Here is a 19654-nt window from a genome sequence, read left to right as displayed (position 1 = left end):
GGTCCATATTTGTGTATAATCAAGAACATTCTTACATTTCATATGGAACGTACCATGCTCCATTTATGTCTAGGTCTAGTCAATTGTTCAGCTTGCAACTTATGCCAACTGGATACCTGCAAAGAGAGACAGAGGCAAACAGATATAGCTGATATAACAAAACCAGGTCATATTGCACCATGCCACCTCGTCTAGGGTTGATTTGGAAGCAAGTAATAATGCGCTAAGATGGTGCTGTATAGCTGTTTCCAGCAAAGGATAGTCTAAGAAATTTCTTAGATACAAGTCATCACCAAGTGCAAATTCTGTCTCTTCATCATTGAAATTGTGACACCGTCTTGGAATTATGGAAATCTCAAGAGACATAGACATGTTCATGATGTGAAAAGGACAAAAAAGGACACAACATTTTCAAACCATCTGGATTTATTGAGTATCAAGTATGAGCACCAGATGCAGAAATCCCCACACTTACATGTCTTAGCTGCTATCAGTGAGGTTCTTAATGGTTGTCTGAGGAATGTTCTGCCACACTGATTGCACTTGTGCAAATCATCAAGATCCGCTGCTGGCAGCTCCCTATACAATTACCAACCGATGATGTCTATGATGTGCTCGATGGGAGGCATGGCTGGGGACGCCGCAGGCCATTGTCGCATGTTTAGGCCGCTGAAGCTGCTCACAGTAGCATCAGCAACGTGTATTGTCATGTTGAAATTAGCTCCTGGGACACTTTGGAGAAGTGACTGTACCGCTGGTTCCACAACCAAATCTATGTAAAGACGAGTTGTTAGTTACGGTGCCACAAGATTGGAGGATGGTTGATGTGGTACCAAGGTACAAGGTAAGACGGTGGATCCAGGCAACCACCGTACAGCAACTGTGACATTAGTAGTGTGCAACATTTTTTAGGGCATTATAAGGGATGACCTGCAGAAATATATTGCAGAAAATACTATAATAACTGACAACCAGCACGGATTCATGAAAGATAAGTCATGTCTAACCAACATGGTGGGTTTCTAGGAGGAGGTGATGCGGCTGATGTGATTTATCTGAACTTTGCAGCCTTATAATGAAGCTACAGAAGCAAGGACTGGGGGAAACTATATGCAGATGGGTAAGGAACTGGCTAAAAGAATTGACTGAGAGTATTGAGAGTAAGATTGAGAGTAAAATGTCAGTTGTTTCTGACAACATCAAACTATGTAAGATATTACAATCTGACCTTGACTTTACAATATTACAAAACGATCTGGATAAAATGTCTGAACAGGCAAACACTAGACAAATGAAGTTTAATGTAGATAAATGTAGAGTAATGCACCTAGGACGGAGTAATCCTATTACTGCACATACATTAAATGTGAGTATACTATAGACGATAGAACAGGAGAAGGACGGGGGATTCTGGCTACAGGTAAGCTGAGCAGCAGTACTCAATGTCAATCAGCGGCTGCAAAAGCAAACAAGATTTTAGGGTGTATAAAAAGAGATAAAATCCTATGATCCCATTGTATTGTTACCTCTATAAATCACTAGTGAGGCCACATCTAGAATATGGGATCCAGTTTTGGGCTCCACATTTCAAAAAGGATATTCAGAAGCTAGAGTCAGTTCAAAGGCGGCAACCAGATTGTTACAAGGGATGGAGGCCTCTTATATGATGAAAAGGTTGGAAAAGTTGGGCTTGTTTAGCTTAGAAAAATAGACGCCTCAGAGGGGATCTCATTTATAGGTATAAATATATGTGTGGTCAATATAGAGGACTGACACACAACTTATTCCTTCCAAGGACCATACTTAGGACCAGTGGGCACGAATTACTTGTTGAATAAAGACGATTCCGGCAGCTAAATAGGAAAGGGTTCTTTACAGTTAGAGCAGTCAGACTGTAGAATGCCGACCACAAGAAGTAGACATGGCAGACACTATAAGAGCTTTTATAAAAGGGCTCGATGATTTCCTCAGTTCACATACATAGAGGAAAATAAGTATTTGATACACTGCCGATTTTGCACGTTTTCCCACCTACAAAGAATGGAGAGGTCTGTAATTTTTATCGTAGGTACACTTCAACTGTGAGAGCCAGAATCTTTTTAAAAAGTCCAGAAAATCACATTGTATGATTTTTACATAATTAATTTGCATTTTATTGCATGAAATAAGTATTTAATACAATCGAAAAACAGAACTTAATATTTGGTACAAAACCCTTTGTTTGCAATTACAGAGGTCGGACGTTTCCTGTAGTTCTTGACCAAGTTTGCACACACTGCAGCAGGGATTTTTCCCACTCCTCTGGGCAACTCTGAGTTGGGCTGTCTCTGGGCAACATTGAGTTCCAGCTCCCTCAAAAGATTTTCTATTGGGTTCATGTGTGGAGACTGGCTGAAATGATTCTTACGGAGCCACTCCTTAGTTGCCATAGCGGTGTGTTTCAGCTCATTGTCACGCTGGAAGACCATGACCCATCTTCAATGGTCTTATTGAGGGAAGGAGGTAGTTAGCCAAAATCTCGTGATACATAACTCCATCCATCTTCCCTTCAACACTGTACAGTCGTCCTGTCCTCTTTGCAGAAAAGCACCCCCAAAGTATGATGTTTCCCCCACCATGCTTTTCGGTTGGGTTGTAGTCATCCTTCTTCTTTCTCCAAACACAGCGAGTGCAGTTGATACCAAAAAGTTCTATTTTGGTCTCCAAGTGGTCATTGGCGAGCTTCAAATGGGCCTGAACATGTGTTAGTGTGAGCAAGGGGACCTTGCGTGTACTGCAGGATTTTAATCCATGAAGACGTTGTATGTTACTTGTATGTTACTAATGGTAATGTTTGACACTGTGGTCTTAGCTCTCTTCAAGTCATTGACCATGTCTTCCCATGTAGTTCTGGGCTGATTCCTGACCTTTCCCAGAATCATCCTTACTCCACGAGGTGAGATCTTGTATGGAGCCCCAGACCCAAGAAGATTGACAGTCAACTTCTGTTTCTTTGATTTTCTAATCATTTTGCCTACAGCTGTTGCCTTCTCACCAAGCTGCTTGCCTATTGTCCTACAGCCCATCCTAGCCTTGTGCACGTCTACAATTTTGTCCCTGGTGTCCTTAGACAGCTTTTTGGTTTTGGCCATGGTGGAGAGGTTAGAGTGTGATTGATTGTGTGGACAGGTGTCTTTTATACAGGTAAAAAATTCAAACAGGATCTATTAATACAGGCAATGAGTGCAGAGAAGGAGGGCTTCTTAAAGAAAAACTATTCTGATTTTTTTTTTTAGATTCTGTCTCTCACAGTTGAAGTGTACCTATGATGAAAATGACAGACCTCTCCATTCTTTGTAGGTGGGAAGACTTGCAAAATCGGCAGTGTATCAAATACTTATTTTACTCACTGTAACATTGTGGGTTATAGGTAATTTAGCAACAAAAAAATGTATAATTGGTGGAGAAAGGTTGAGCTTGATGGACCTAGGTCTTTTTGCAACATGTGTAACTATGAGGACTATAGATGTCCATAATCCCCGGAGTTGGACCAGTATGAATCTCCCTCTCGAAGGCCTGTTCATGTTGTTGCCCTTGTGGTTTCCAAACCAATCACCAGCTATTATTGTGTCCAAGCCAATAGCAGGACTCATCCCTATAGAGTATAGACCTCCATCCCAGCCTCCATTGCTATCTTGCTCTGCACCAAGGTACCCTTTGAGAGTGATGGCATGAGGCCAATGAATCACCTTAACCTGGACGTCTGGTTGGTAGCCCAATGTAATGCAAATGCCCACATTATAATGCTGGGAGTAGGACCAGTTTGACATCCTCTCATGATAGTGTCTCTATACTTGCCTCCTATCGAGCTCTTCTGAGACGTCATTGGTCGGCAATTACATAAGGAACTGCTGGCAGCGGATCTTGATGATTACCTAAATGCATTCATTATGGCAAAACATTCCTCTGACATCCATTAATAACCTGATTGATATCAACCAAGGCTTGTAAGTGTCTGGTTTTCTACGTGGGGCGCTCATCCTCCAAACTGAATAAATCAATGTTTTGAAATTTGTTTCCATTTTTTCATCATCTGCAAATAATTAACATGACTGTCCAACCTATGATTTCCATAGCTCCTTGACTTATCCTTCTTGGTGTTGCAATTTCAATGTTGAGATGTGTGTTACCATAAATATCTGGTCATTAGAACTTATGAAGCCATAACATGGTGGCTATGACATGATTTTGTACCTCTGTCTCTAGTGCTGAAATGTTCAGTCCTGTCGGTGCCTACATTGTCTGATCATGAATGTAATTAAAACTTTCTTAAGAATGTACTTCCAGGTCTGCATACACCAAGTTTACAAATGTAGGTTTACCCATGAGTCAGTAAATGAAAGCTATTTAACATATATCTCCATTGTCTAAGGAAAAAAACCTTAGTAGAACCAAGAAATAGACAATATTTCAAATAAAATATTATTATAAAGAAGCACTCCCAACATACTTTTTATCCTTTTAATACATTGCAGTCATATTATGTAGCACTGTGTACTTACAATTGCTCATTTTGCCTTTCTACCCAGCTAATTCTTCTCTTTTCCGTTAGGTCTATAGCATCACGTGATTAAACACTGACTAACTGAATACTTCTACGTTCTATGTAGAAACAGGAGGTAAATTTTCTCTGTATATGTCATACACAGAGCAAAAGTCCCTGGCAAGGTGAGGAGGAAGCAGTTGGGTCAGGAGATGAAGAGGGGACTGATTTTTGCACGGACAAGAGACTTCCTGTTTCTAGATAGAGCAGAGAAAAGAGAATTAGCTGGGTAGAAAGGCAAAATGAGCAATTGTAAGTACACAGTGCTATATAATATGATGATTGCAGTATATTAAGAGGTTAAAAACTTTGATGGGAGGAGGAGGAGTGCTTCTTTATATATACTACTAGTATCCTTCATCCAGTAATATTGAAATATTTCTTGCCATAAACACCATGAAAATTTGCAAAAGAAAGTTTTAGATAATTCCTACCTAATTCTGATATATTTTTTTAAGAATAACTATTCAGGTCAGAATCTGCCCATCAGACCAAAGTGATTATTATATAAGTAGAAAAAGTAGACACTTTAATTTTCTAATATCTAAAGGAGCATTACAGGATGCTATTATTGAAGACCTAAAATTTGGAGAGATGGGGGTCTGACTCCCAACAGCCCCCGCTGATGTGCTGATCGAAAGTGGCGCAGTGCACAGGAAGTGCCACAGCTCCGTGCATTTTGTAGTGGCCATGAATGGTACTGCAAGCAGTCCCCCATAAGGGTATGTTCACATATTGGGTTTTTGCAGCATTTTTGTGCCTTAAAAACACATGTCTTGGAAGGAAAAACACAGCATACAATGTCCTCAGGCACAGTTGCTTTTTAAAAAACAAACAAACAGCGCTTTACTCACCCTCCCCAGGTCTAGCTAAGAGTTTCTATTGTTCCTCCTGGTGACTGTTTTTACCTGCCACCTCAACAGCACTGCAGCTAGTCAATGAGCTCAGCGGCTTTGATCGGCTCTTGCCATCAACTCTACTGATGGTTGCAGCGCTATCGATGTCACATCAATAACAAACACCGAGCGCAGCGGCAGAGACCCAGGGAGGGTAAATAAAGCACAATTTATTTATTTTTTTTAACAAATTACACCTGAAGACAGTTTTTCTGAAACTGGAAAATTAGTTTTCACTTTTCTTTGGTTGGGTTCATAAAACCGTAGGAGCACCGCTAATAATATTGACATCACCCTTGGGAATGAGGTACACAGGCAACCATTGCTTATTCTGTGACTCCATCCGATGTCTGAGTGTATAATCCGGCTTCGAGGCTTTTCTATCTGTAGTTTATCATGTATCTGTGCTTCAAACAATGCAACTCACTGTACTGTATATCTGAAGTTCCGCTTCCATTTTGCCAATGCAGCTCGTGATAACAAACGACGGTGTGTGCCTGACTACGCTAACGCTTTTCTTTTCTTCCGCCGCGCTTTGTACATTGGCTTGTGTCATGACAATGATCTGTGATATCGTAACGATTATTTGCTGGCCTGGATGTTGCACAAAGTCTTTTGTCGTGAGCCTTCACAAAGCATGAACCAGGCGTCCCATACCATTACATGATCGTCCGAAAAACGAAAAAAAAAAAAAATCTGGTCCCATGCTCATTTTATTGTTACTTTATTCCATTTCAAACTAAAAAATAAATAAATTTTTTTTTAAAAAATTACATTTTTCATTGGAAGTTCCCAATGATCAACATCCCCTCAATGCATCCGTGGCCGTAATGCATTGAATTACCGATCCGTTTTCATAGTCCTTTATCATGTTCTGTTTAAGACAAATAAAATTTCATCCCACACTGTCATCCCTTTGTCCTGACCAGAACAACTTGATCGTGTTGAAGAAGGCATGAACCATATCAACCAAGACATGAAGGAGGCCGAGAAAAATTTAAAAGATTTAGGGAAATGCTGTGGCCTTTTCATATGTCCTTGTAACAAGTAGGTACTGGGTACCGACTCTGCTCTGTGGTGTCCAGTTTTTTTTGTCAAAGTGAATGTCTGAAGTTTTGTCTTTCTTCTTTGTCCTTTTCCATCTGCTTCATTCTGTGGGGATATAATGCTTGTATTTAATCAGAACAACTGGAACGCATCGAGGAAGGGATGGAGCAAATCAATAAGGACATGAAAGAAGCAGAAAAGAATTTGACGGACCTAGGAAAATTCTGTGGTCTATGTGTCTGTCCATGTAACAAGTAGGTTCTGCCTGCCTAAGTCTTCGAGCACCCAAGGCTGTGACCATCGAGCCTTGCAGAGATCATCGCTGCTAGACACATGGGCAGGAAAAAAAAGCATGTGGCATGCAGAGAGATCAGTCTTCATCTCATAGAATAGACAGTGGGAAGTAGACATATTAAAATCGGGCATTCTGCAGTGAAGATTCTCTTCTCAGAAACACAAACTTCAACACTTCCGTCTAAAAACAAAAAAAGAAAAGAAAGGGTTGAAAACCTGAAAAAAATATTTGATATCTTCATTATTAAACAAATTTAACCACAATGAACATGTTGAACTTTTTGGGATGTCCAGACGGAAATGATGAAATGTTACATCATTGCATGTAGGTAATCCCTAGACGCTTGCTGCCAATTTTCTGGATAGGTTGCTCATCATTATAAGTCATTTCTGAATAGACTAGCTTGTAATGCACAAAGGGTTCAAATTCAGTGCCCGATATTAGGTCTCATAACCCAGAGATAAAGGGATTTTCTCTGGCTCCTTGTATGATGTCTGGATTACATTTGGATTTGACCCAGTTCACGTTTCTATGCAGATTCTTGAGTAAGAAACTGTAATTATATGATTGAGAACATCATTGTCTTTGTTTCAGTTTCCAAATAATATAAACCTGGCGGCTTTGTGCATTATGACTTAGTGTATTCCAGTCCGGACAATGTTAGAGAATGGATTCTGCATGTATCAGGAATTCCCCGACAACATGGAAGTGATGTGCAGCATGGCGGGGAGTGAGAATGACCATTATAGAGGGAATCCTGTCACTTCCCAATGAGCTCTATCTAATGTTATTATCCTATGTAGGATAAGTATTATTACAACTGAAAACAAATATATTTTTACATTTTCAACATTTTGGAAATAAACAATTTAGTCAAGGGTTATTATTATTACAATTACTTTTATTTGTACTATTATTATTGTTATTACTATTGTCACTCATTTATTATTACTGTGTTTCTGTTATTGTTACTATTATTTTTAGTACTATTAATAATATTTTTATTTTTTGTACTATTTTTAATATTATTAGTAGTACTATTATTAATATTTTTATTTTAGTACTATAATTATTTAGTACTATTTTTAATATTATTAGTAGTGCTATTATTAATATTTTAATTTTAGTACTATTATTATTTTTATTTTTAGTACTATTTTTAATATTATTAGTAGTACTATTATTAATATTTTAATTTTAGTACTATTAATATTTTTATTTTTAGCACTATTTTTAATATTATTAGTAGTACTATTATTAATATTTTTATTTTTAGTTACTATTTGTAATATTATTAGTAGTACTCTTATTAATATTTTTATTTTAGTACTATTATTATTTTTATTTTTAGTACTATTTTTAATATTATTAGTAGTACTATTATTAATATTTTTATTTTTAGTACTATTTTTAATACTATTATTTTAGTAACATTATTAATATATTATTATCATTACTATTATTATTGCTATCATTATTAATATTTTATTTTTATTATTAGTACTATTATTATTATTATTATTACTGCTATTGTTATTAGCTAATTCTCACTCTACTATAGATTTACTTTTGAGAAACATACTACCGGGGTGAACGTACATAAAGGAAATGGTTCTACTCTTAGATTTGCTATAGGTTACCACAATCTTCCTTTTCCAGAAAATTTGCTCCGAGTCAGATGAATAGAGAATCCCGGATCATGCTGCCCATGTTGACATCTCCCACTGCAGATATGCCTAGATTTTAATGGTTCTAGCTATGGCAACCCAGTCAAAAATGGTTTTATAATAGCACAATAAAGTTACTTAATTAAAAGGGTTGTCCACCTTCAGATAACTTTAATGTATTGGCTTCTAAAAGCCCCGCTGCAGCTAGTACTGAATACATTGCTTCTTTTCCTCTCTCCATTTCGGAGTATGGTTTTTATGGATAATACCTTTCTGTTGCTCAAGAATTGTAAAAATCATGTAACAAGGAGAGATCGTTGTCCCCTGAATCAGTGATCACCGATTCATGGGAGAACATCGCCCCCTTCTGTAGAACCCAGCCAGGAAGAGCTGGGTAACCGCCAAGAGGCTGACGGAATCCGCAGCTCTTCTTTTGATTAGCTGGCCTGGCGCGACGTCACATGTTCATCATGATCCAACGATGACATTGTGCCATGTCGGCAAATGAAAAGAAGAGCAAGGTAGGAGGTGGTTCTCAGGGCTCCCGTCCAGCTGACATGGCCAATAGACGGGGTCCTGTGAACTCCAGACGTTATCCACATACGCGCTTGTGCTATACACCAAAGCAACAAAAGTACACAATACCTCTCTTAAAGGGGTTCTCCCCTACTTTAAAAGTTCGTCTCAATGGGCCAATGGTGCGGTAATAAACAAAAAGAGTTCTATACTGACCTCCCGGATTAGTGATGTTCTTCCACACCTGCTACTATGTCCCCCACCGGTCAGTATCCAGAGGTTTGCTAGAGCCAATCAGCAGCTGCTGATCTGCTGCAGCCCTGCTTTCATCCGAACAGGAAACTTGTTCCAGTGTCACTGATTGGTTGTAGTGGTCACATGACACCCCTTCCGGATGTTAATGCCCTGAGACCGGTGGAGGACACAGAAGTGAGTACAAAGGAGCCGCAGTGGTCCCGAAGGCGAGTAGGCTTTGCTGTTATTTTTTTTTTGTTTTTTGAGCCCATTGAAAATAATATTTAAGAAAGGAGGATAATAAATGTAATTAATCCAAAGCACATGTAACAGATTCCATAGTCTGCTGTCTTCTCCCTAAACACCTCATCCATGACAGTTGCAGTGTAGTAATGGTGGGACTGGAGGGATCTTTTTCCATATACTTGTCCATTGATGTGAAAAAACCATAAGGATCGATACGTGTCCCCTAGATATGGATAAGTATTTGCATTTTATCAGTTTTAAAAAGAGCCCCAATGTCTCCTATCACATGAAGATTTCTTGGAAAGAATGAGTAGAGAGGGGAAGCAATGTATTGGGCTGTGTTCACATGTGCCGGATTGGATCGGAAGAATGGCAAATGAGAGGATGGCACTTCCATTTATGTCGGAGATGTGCAGCTGGAAATGCTGCAGATCCGCCCAAAGACTAGGCCCAGTGTTACTTAATGGGACTAATCCTTGGCTTAATCCGTGAAGATGAATAACATGCTGCCTGTTTTCCTGCTGCACAGCCGAGAATCTGAGCGGTTATGTTCCATTGCATGTACATGGGGTCACGAAAACCACCTTCATATCCGTGGCATGCAGGTTGTGGCTACACCTGACGCTGATCTCAGCGCTGAATCTGCACCTCAGGGTATGGTCAGACCAGCGAATTTCGGTTCATGTGCTGTCCGGGAGCAAACTAGATCGCCGCCCGATGATAGCCTAAGTGGGCGATTTTTATTTGGGATATCTTGTCCGCATGAATCAATTTTCAGCATGCGCTGATGTGCCCTGATTTATGTACCAGACACGTACAGGTAAATAGCAGTGTGTGAGACGATTCTTTCAGAAGAGGAGAAGATGGAGAAAAAAATGTCTCCATCATCTCCATTCTGTCAGTCCGTGGATATCGGAGTGCACTCAGATGTCATCCGAGTGCAGTCTGATGGTTTCACCAGACCCATTGACTTGCATGGTTGAGTGTGATCTGGATATTGAACCAAACTCAGGCATGCAGCGATTTTATCCATTGGACAGACTCTGTCCAAGCCAAAAAATTGGACTTGTGCCCGGCCCCATAGAATAACATGGAGATGAGACGACAGATAGCACTCATCCGATTACTACCGCCAACTGCATGACTCTTTGGGCCCAGTTCACATGGCCGTATTGAAAATCAGGCTAGTCTCATCCACAAATTGCGGGCGTGACTGGCTCCTTGTCCGGCTCTGTGTGCTCGACCACATTGAGGACAGATGTCACTTCTGCCTCATGCATTGTACAGATAATTCTGGTCCATAAAACAGACCCCAGTAGTACATGCTGCGATATTTTAGATGCAGCCCACCAGTCCATGTGGAAAATCGGCCATGTGCACTGACAATAATCGTCCAGTCAGCTCTCCGTACACGGACCGATTTTACGCTCTTCTGAACGATCCTTTAATCCTTGTGAAATCCATCGCATGTGAAACGAGCCTTAAAGCCTCCACCAAAGGCATCTGAAGACTATTGACTGAAACGAGGAAAACCCTTTTAATATTTCCACAAGTTTTTTTTAATTTTTTTCCCCCGTCTGAGTGAATTCTCCACTTTTGACTGGCTGTGTCCCGTGACAGCTGTTACTAATGGTACATTAACACAATAGTGAACCACTGGAGCGGTTGTGCTTGGTGAAAAGTGTGTCACCTCCAATTCATGCCGCCAGCTTGTGCATGAACAGGGTGTACGGGGCATTTCTGCTAGAACGCTTGTTTCGTCCGCTGCTGCATTCATTCCACTTTAGCTATTTTTTACTTTTTCTTTTATTCTGTCTTTGTTGACCAAGGTTTGTACATCAACTCTCCATGTAACTGTTTACAAGTACCGATATATTATCAGACGGAGCCAAAAGTAGTTATCTTATACTATAGTAGTACGGTCTACAAGTTCCCAAAATATTTTAGAAATAATAATAAAAAAAACTATGCAACTTAACCCTTGCATAGTACTATTACCGCTAATCTATGTCAATTAGAGGGCATGTCCATGTGATGTGATGTACACACTATACATGGCAGTTTTGTTCTGTGTACCGTATGTCCGCCAGTATGTCTTTATGTGTTTGTTTTATGTCAACTATGAGATTCCTTGTTTTCCTCGTTATCGGATGAAAATATAAAATGATGTGTTTATCCGAGTGTGATGAACGTCTGAAAACAGTCATTCAGTCTCAGGATTTCAAAGCTGATCCATGTCAGCGTTAGATAATTGGGTTCATGATATATCGGTATGAGGTGGTGCCCCTGTCCAATGCTCATCTGCCTGAATCAGCTCTGTTATTTCTGTACCATGAGCAGTGTGACTTTTCTTTGTTTTATTTGTTTTTTTATTATTCCTTTTATTCCTGATCGCCGCGCTTTTATATGTCACTGACAATGTGTTTTCTGTAGGCTTAAATCAAGTAATGCTTACAAAAATGCCTGGGGCAATAACCAAGATGGAGTGGTTGCAAGTCAGCCTGCACGTGTTGTGGATGAACGCGAACAGATGGCCATTAGTGGTGGCTTTGTCCGTAGGTAAGTTAGTGTCTCTAAAAATGGTTTTTCTCAATTTTTCCAACTGCTAGTCTAGACGGTAAGATGTCAGGGAAAACTAGGAATTCAAATTTTCCAACAGCTGAAAAGTTCCAAAGCCATTGACCAGTGAAATACCATCAAGTTAAAGGGAATATGTCAGCAGGTTTTTACTATGTAATCTAAGAGCAACATGATGTAGAGGCAGAGACCCTGATTCTAGCGATGTGTCACTTATTAGGCTGTGCTTTGCTGCTTCAATAAAAGCAAGAGATTATCACTAGAGGACTAGGAGTCTTGTGCCTGCTGGTCCATCCACACTCCAAGCACTGATTAGCAGCTTTCTGACAATACACGAAGAGCTCAGAAAGCTACCAATCAGTGATGTGGCGGGGTTATACAGAGCTCAGCATTCCAAGCTCTGCTATATCCGAAGCAGAGAAAACTGTGATTCTATCACAATTGCTGTACCCAGTAAATGAAGTGATATGTCTCTGGAATTAGTGTCTCTGTCCCTATTTCATGCTGCTGTCAGATTCCTTTTAAAGGGGTTTGTACAAGAAAAAAATCTGCTTTTTTGTTTCCAGAAACAATGCCACTGGTGCCCCTGGAGCGTGTTATTTATTGCAGCTCATTTCACAAACCCCTTTAGGTTCAGATGGTCGTATTTCAAGGTTCATAATGCCTGGACTGCAAGCCGGCCTCTCTACCCAAACTTTTCTCACCATATGTGTCTATGAGGCTGTAAGTTGGGATTGGGAGTCTAGATCAGTCTGGGCTTTGTGGTCCATGTACGGGCCGTGATATACGCCTGTCTGAACTTGGCCTTAATGTGAGAAATTCAGTTGATTGGAAACAAAATCTGTGAGTGAAGCAGAAAATAACGAGTTACTTTGAGATCTCTATTGGGTCCACCAACGTGCCCCAGTGACTGCAGGCCCCTGCCTACTGCGCCGTTATTTGCAGAAATTGGATGTATTGTGAACTGAGCAGATATTTAGGCATTATCAATTTGGTTTGTTCCATAAAAATGTGTTGTTTTACACGATACGCTGCGTTCTTTACAGAGTAACAAATGATGCTCGAGAGAATGAAATGGATGAGAACCTTGAACAAGTCAGTGGCATTATTGGAAACCTCCGTCACATGGCCCTTGATATGGGTAATGAGATTGACACACAAAATCGCCAGATTGACAGGATCATGGAGAAGGTCAGTAGAAAATTATTTCAAAAAGATAAAAGCTTGTATTAAATAGTCAGGCCGGTCCACATATGACTATGCATGACATCAGCAGTCCAACCCTGTCAGCAGAGCGGTCCGGAAGAAGAAGACAGAGCAGCTGAATCGCCGGCACGAGCGGTCAGTGACCGATCTGTGTCGGCAGAGAACGGTGCTGGGCACAACAGGCAGGTGGGTCGCATCTACCTACCTGTTAGGGCTTAGGCACTTTATTTTTTGTCCCAGATATGGCATTTAAGTAGGTAAAAGATGCTGCACTTTAGAAAGCACCAGAGGGAATATCCAGGATTATACCCTAATGCACCACTCGGGAGATTTTTTAATCCCTTTGTTAGGAATCATGTTTGTGAGCGTAATGCTCTTAGTCACATTGGCACCGGTAGCCGTATTCACACGTTTTCAGCCCGGGTCCATGAGACCGCAGTTGTGAAATCACACAGTGGTTGCTGCGGGAAGCGGAGGTCACTTTTTTAATCTTTTCAATTCAAGTCTATGGGAATTCAGAAAATTTATTTAAAAAAATTAAGAAAATATATATATATTTATATACAGGTACTGTATATATATATATATATATATATATATATATATATATATATATATATATATATATATATATATATATAATTTCATTTTATTATTTGTTTTCGTGCATGAGATCTTAAGTGCTCTAGTATATATATATATATATATATATATATATATATACGGTATATATATATATATCTGTATAAGAAAAATACAAAATATAAAGCTCTTAAAATCTCATGCACAAAAACAAATAATAAAATGTGCCTGGTCATGAGCAAAGGAAGATGGAGCCATCTTGAACTGGTTAAAATAACATCTGTCTGTAGATAAAAAAAAAAAAAAAACCCAATAAAAAGACTAAAGGTTTAAATGGTGAGCTGGCATTTCATAGATCCCTCCCGGCCAGCGCCTTCTATACCAGCCCATATGGCATCTTACTTCCTAAGAAGTGCCCTGAATGTAATCCTGTCCTTTGTGAGAGCTTTGACTTCTATTTAAAGTGCGACAACAGATACAGCAGGAAAATGGCACCAGATCCGATGTCTCCAAACACCTCTATAGAAAAACTGATATCCAAATATTTACTGTGAAAATAGTTCTTCGTGGCATTGGTAACGTCTCTATAGCAGAATGTTGATTTGTTTTTGTTTCTTTTTTTATTCTGTAATATTCTCGAAATTCTTTACAATAAATGATCTCATAGAGGAGAATAGGCCTGGAAAGTCTTTATAGATCGTGTTACAATATTTTCTGACATTTTAAAATGCATTAAAAACCCGTATCGAAAGCCAGCATTTTTTTTATATGCAATGTTTTTTTGTTTTTTTTAGTTTTTATTTATAACCATTCTTTTATTTAGACATTTTGTACAAGAGGCTTTCCTGATAATTCTCACAGAAAGCTCTATAGGAAAAGCAGAACGTGTCCTCCCCAGAACATGCTGTGACCCCAAAAAAGCCTCAAAGCGTTTTGTATGTCACGTGTTTTCTAGTCTTTATTGTCACATGCCCAAATGTTATCTCTTTGCAATGGATCCAGTGTTAAAAGAAAACGGATATGTTCATAAACAGATACAAACGGATGGAAAACGTAAAACATTTTCATTATTAAATGGATACTTCCCATATACTCTAACCAACCGTGCTAGTGCCGGCAGGTAAAGTGCCAGAACGCAACCAATGCAAAAATAATGCCGGGAAATATGAATAAATAGAAAAATAATCAATATATACCCTTATTAGATACACTAAGAGGGGCGTACCACCCATAGCGGCAGACCACGCAGCTGCTATGGGACCTGTGAGTTAAGGGTAAGGAGTTGTGGGGATCATCATACTGAATGTATGGGATGTAGGGACCCTCATACCGAGTGGGGGCAGTAGTGCCATGATAATGACTGGGGGCTGTGGGGGACTGTGGTACTGTGTGGAGGGCTGTGGGGGACCCCAAACTATGTGGGGGGGACTGTGTATGACTCCATACTGTGGGGACCATCATACTGGTTGAGGAGTTGTGGGAGCCATCATACTGAGTGGGAGGTCTCCATACTGAGTTGAAGCTGTTGGTGCCCCCACACTGAGTAGGGGAATTTGGGCGTCATATTGAGTGGGAGCCATCGAACTGAGTGGGGAACTGTGGGTGCGATCATACTGAGTGATGTGCTTTGGGGGCCATCATACTGAGTGGGGGTATCATCCTAAGTGGGAGTATCATAATGAGTGGGGGCATCATCCTGACAGGCCATCATACTGTGTGGTGGTCATGATGCTGTGTGGGGGAAAAATATGGGGACATCATACTGGGGGGAATTTTAGGGTCATCACTCTGTGGGGGTATTATACTGTATTGGTGGAGCGGTGAGGACACCATCCTTTGCCGGAGGCACTGTGGAGTCATCATACTTGTGGGGTGAAATTGTAGGGGGATTCACTTTAGAGATGCTATACTGATTGTGTGAGAGCACCATACTCTATAATTTCCATGATAGGGGTATCGTGCGTGAGATCGCTAAGGGGCTTCAATAGGGACATAATTACTGAGTACGTGTCACAATATATGTCCCTCTCCATCAAATATACCTACAGTATGTCACAAAAGTGAGTACACCCCTGACATTTTTGTAAATATTTTATTATATCTTTTCATGGGACGACACTGAAGATCTGACACTTGGATATAATGTACAATAGTCAGTGAACTTCTTGTATAACAGTGTAAATTCGGTGCTCTCTAAATAACTCAACACAGCCAAAAAAGACTAAACCACTGGCAACAAAAGTGAGTACACCCCTAAGTGAAAGTGGCCAAATCATGCCCAATTAGCCATTTTCCCTCCCCGGCGCCATGTGACTCATTAGTGTTACAAGGTCTCAGGTGTGAGTGGGGAGCAGGGGAGGTAAATTTGGTGCTATCGCTCTCATATTGGTCACTGGAAGTTCAACATGGCTGCTCATGGAAAAGAACTCTATTAGGATCTGGAAAAAAAGAATGATTGCTCTACATAATGACGGCCTAGGCTATAAGGAGATTGTCAACACTCTGACACTGAGCTGCAGCATGGTGGCCAAGACCATACAGCGCTATAACAAGATGGGTTCCATTCAGAACTGGCCTCGCCATGGACGACCAAAGGAGTTGAGTTCACGTGCTCAGCATCATATCCAGAGGCTGTCTTTTCAAAATAGATGTATGAGTGCTGCCAGCATTGCTGCAGAGGTTACAGGGGTGGGGGTCCCCCTGTCAGTGCTCAGACCATACGCAAATTGGTCTGCATGGCTGTCATCCCATAAGGAAGCCTCTTCTAAAGATGATGCACAAGAAAGCCCGCAAACACTTTGTGAACACAAACGGATTAAGGACATGGATTACTGAAACCATGTCCTGTGGTCTGATGAGACCAAGATAAACTTATTTGGTTCAGATGGTGTCACGCATGTATGGCGGCATTCCGGAGTACAAAGACAAGTGTGTCTTGCCTACAGTCAAGCATGGTGGTGGGAGTGTCATGGTTTGGGGCTGCATGAGTGCTGCTCACTGTGAGGAGCTACAGTTCATTGAAGGAACCATGAATGGCAACATGTACTGTAACAGTGAAGCAGATCATGATCCCCTCCTTTCAGAAACTGGGCTGCTGGGCAGTATTCCAACATAACAACCCCAAAAACACCTCCAAGAAGACCACTATCTTTAGTGGACACTGTTATTTTTTCCATGTGGAGACTCTGCTGTTACATAGTTAGTGTTGCTGTTATCATTGCCCTTGTGTATATGTGGTGGACGGTGCAGCGAAGATCATTGATAATATCGCTTCTTGTAGGTGACTAGTATTATTTATTTATTCTGTATGAAACCCCCTGCACCCCAACAATCACCTGAAAACTACTCCGCCAGTCTTACGCTTTCTATTCTATTCAAATGAATGTGCTGCAGCACTCGCGGTGGCGGCAGCTAAGGAATATCTGGGCTGCGGAGCTCTACATGTGTTTTTCCTTGCAAAGAGAACTCAATAAGAAATTTTACAAGTGGAAAGCATCCTTATAAAAGAAAGAAATGAGCCTCATCTTCCAGTGGAGTTCTCTGCTGTATCACTGGTCTCCATCCTGACCACCAGTCACTTATCAGTAGTCCTAGCAGCCTGGTGACCGGTGACTTTATTACTGCCGGAACCAACAGAGCCCTTCCGAGAAGCTTTGCTGGAGCCGTAAGGGATTACAGGAGTAAGTAACACTTCTGTCAAGTTTTTGCTCTTAATTTATTCCCACTGTTCCAAAGTATTCTGTTTTTTATATATATTTTTTTTAAAATCAGAGATATGGTCCTTCTTATTTATTGATACATTTTATTTTACCAAATGGGCGTGGCTTATAAGATATTAACGCAGAGCAGTCCAATGACACACCCCAGATTATCCTGTCAGCCACGCCCCCATACAATGTCACCCCGAATTAAAATGCCCGTATCTCTGGAACCATATGAGGAATGTAGAATTAAAAAAATGGAATACTCGGGACAAGTGGAATAAAAGAAGAGCAAAAAACTGGTCTCTCTATAAATGTAATCGATCTACAGGTCCGGGTATATGTCCTCCAGAGCTTAAAAGTCACATCGCATGGATAAACGCTGGACAAGGCAGTGTGATTACACAGAATAGAATTTGAATGATCTTTATTATCAGATTTTATAAAGATGTTATGTGTGACTGTTGACCACTTTGGACGACACCATACTTTCATATGCACATGTAGATACAACGGTCCTCGATATTATATTATTTCTCGATATTTATTCCATTCTTTATCTTTGATTTTTTTTTCCCCCCCAGGCCGACTCCAACAAAGCCAGGATCGACGAGGCCAATACGCGTGCCACAAAGATGCTGGGCAGTGGCTAGAGGATCCGAACCTCTGATTTACGCTCCAAACTGTCCTGCTAGACAGTACTTTCATGCTTTTATCATGGTATTTACATACTAGGTTTGCACACATGCACATATCACCCTCCCTTTTACCCTATTGTAAATGTCGTCCTGTGTAGTATGTCAGCTTTCCAAAAAAAAATATACTTGTAATTATGATTTTATTTTATTTTTTTTAAGTATATTCCTTTCCAAAGGTTGTGTGTAGTGATCTACGCTGGCTCACTATAACGTTTCTTTTTTTATTTTTTGTTGTTGTTTTATCATTTTTTTATGATGTTTGCTGAATGACAACAGTGTAGGAATGTTTAACGTGCTGTTATCCTTACTCTATACAGTATTGTTCTTGTAAATCTGTGACATTCCACAGAGCTACTGCCTATATCCTCTTTTTGGTGTCATGATACTTAAGCTGTGGGATTGTCTTGGGTTTCAATGTTGCTTCCATCTGTTATGATTTCATGATTAGAACGTGAAACTATATTACTATAATAAGCATTGCACTAACAAGTGTTGTGAGTTATGCATTTATGCATGAAAATAGACATTTTAGATGCCTACATACAAAGACCTTTCCCGTGGCAGTAGCACCTCCTCCAATAAAAGCATGCTGAGTATTTGGACACTGTTGGGACTATGTTATACCAGCAACTTTGCAGTAGTGCCACTTTTCTGTCGATATATTGTTCTATTTAATCATTATCATGCTTTTTTTATTTAAAAAAAAAAAGGACAGACTTGGCACACATATCCAGCAAGGAAAATGTTTGATTTTTTATTTTGTTTGCTGGCGATATATAAAATACAAAAAAATAAAAATATATATACATATAAGGTTGTAATATAAGGGTTTGGGTACTGTTTATGAGGATCCTCTTTTGGAGGAAATGACTACAGTCTAAAAATGGTACAAAGATATGTAATTTTTATAAGGCTGGGTCTCGTTAGCCACTTATCCCCCCCACGTGGATTTTATTTATTTCTGTTTTTTCCTTTTTAAGGTTTCGTTGCTTACCTAGAGCTATGCACTCCAAATCGCTGAGATGTTTAAGTAGATTTAAATTAAGACAATAATCTAAATGAATGAACTCTAGATAAACTGTGATATCAAAATCATTGCCGCATGTTACTATTAAACTCCTTCTGTCTCCTGTCAGTTTGTGACGTGATTGACATTTTGTAGCTAGTTTAAAACAATTAAAAATGATAAATCTGATTGTCTCAGTTTGTTTGGTTTTTCTTGGACGCCTATCATTGCTTTACACCCACACTCAGGATCAAAGGCAACCAACAGATTCTAGAACATGTTTCGTTTGGGAATAACATGAAATGACTAATGTAGTTTTAGGTTCTTTGGAAAGGACCAAGTTACTAAATTCATAATCATGTAGGGCTGTTATATAACAATATACCGGTACACTGCTAAAA

At 39.9% G+C, this 19654-nt stretch overlaps 1 protein-coding gene across 1 annotated transcript in view; it reads left to right on the top strand.

Moving 5' to 3' along the window:
* The window catches only part of SNAP25 (synaptosome associated protein 25), a 156375-nt gene extending 136933 nt beyond the window's left edge, over positions 1–19442 (top strand). The window contains exons 5-8 of the mRNA XM_077282608.1: positions 6662–6779; positions 11917–12042; positions 13107–13251; positions 18134–19442. Coding sequence (XP_077138723.1) covers positions 6662–6779; positions 11917–12042; positions 13107–13251; positions 18134–18202 — 458 coding nt within the window. The 3' untranslated portion in view covers positions 18203–19442. The remainder of the gene's footprint in view (positions 1–6661; positions 6780–11916; positions 12043–13106; positions 13252–18133) is intronic.
* Positions 19443–19654: the final 212 nt, after the last annotated feature.

The sequence above is a fragment of the Ranitomeya variabilis genome, chromosome 2, assembly GCF_051348905.1.
Source record: "Ranitomeya variabilis isolate aRanVar5 chromosome 2, aRanVar5.hap1, whole genome shotgun sequence".
Classification (NCBI taxonomy): domain Eukaryota; kingdom Metazoa; phylum Chordata; class Amphibia; order Anura; family Dendrobatidae; genus Ranitomeya; species Ranitomeya variabilis.
This window is presented reverse-complemented; position numbering and strand designations above follow the sequence as displayed.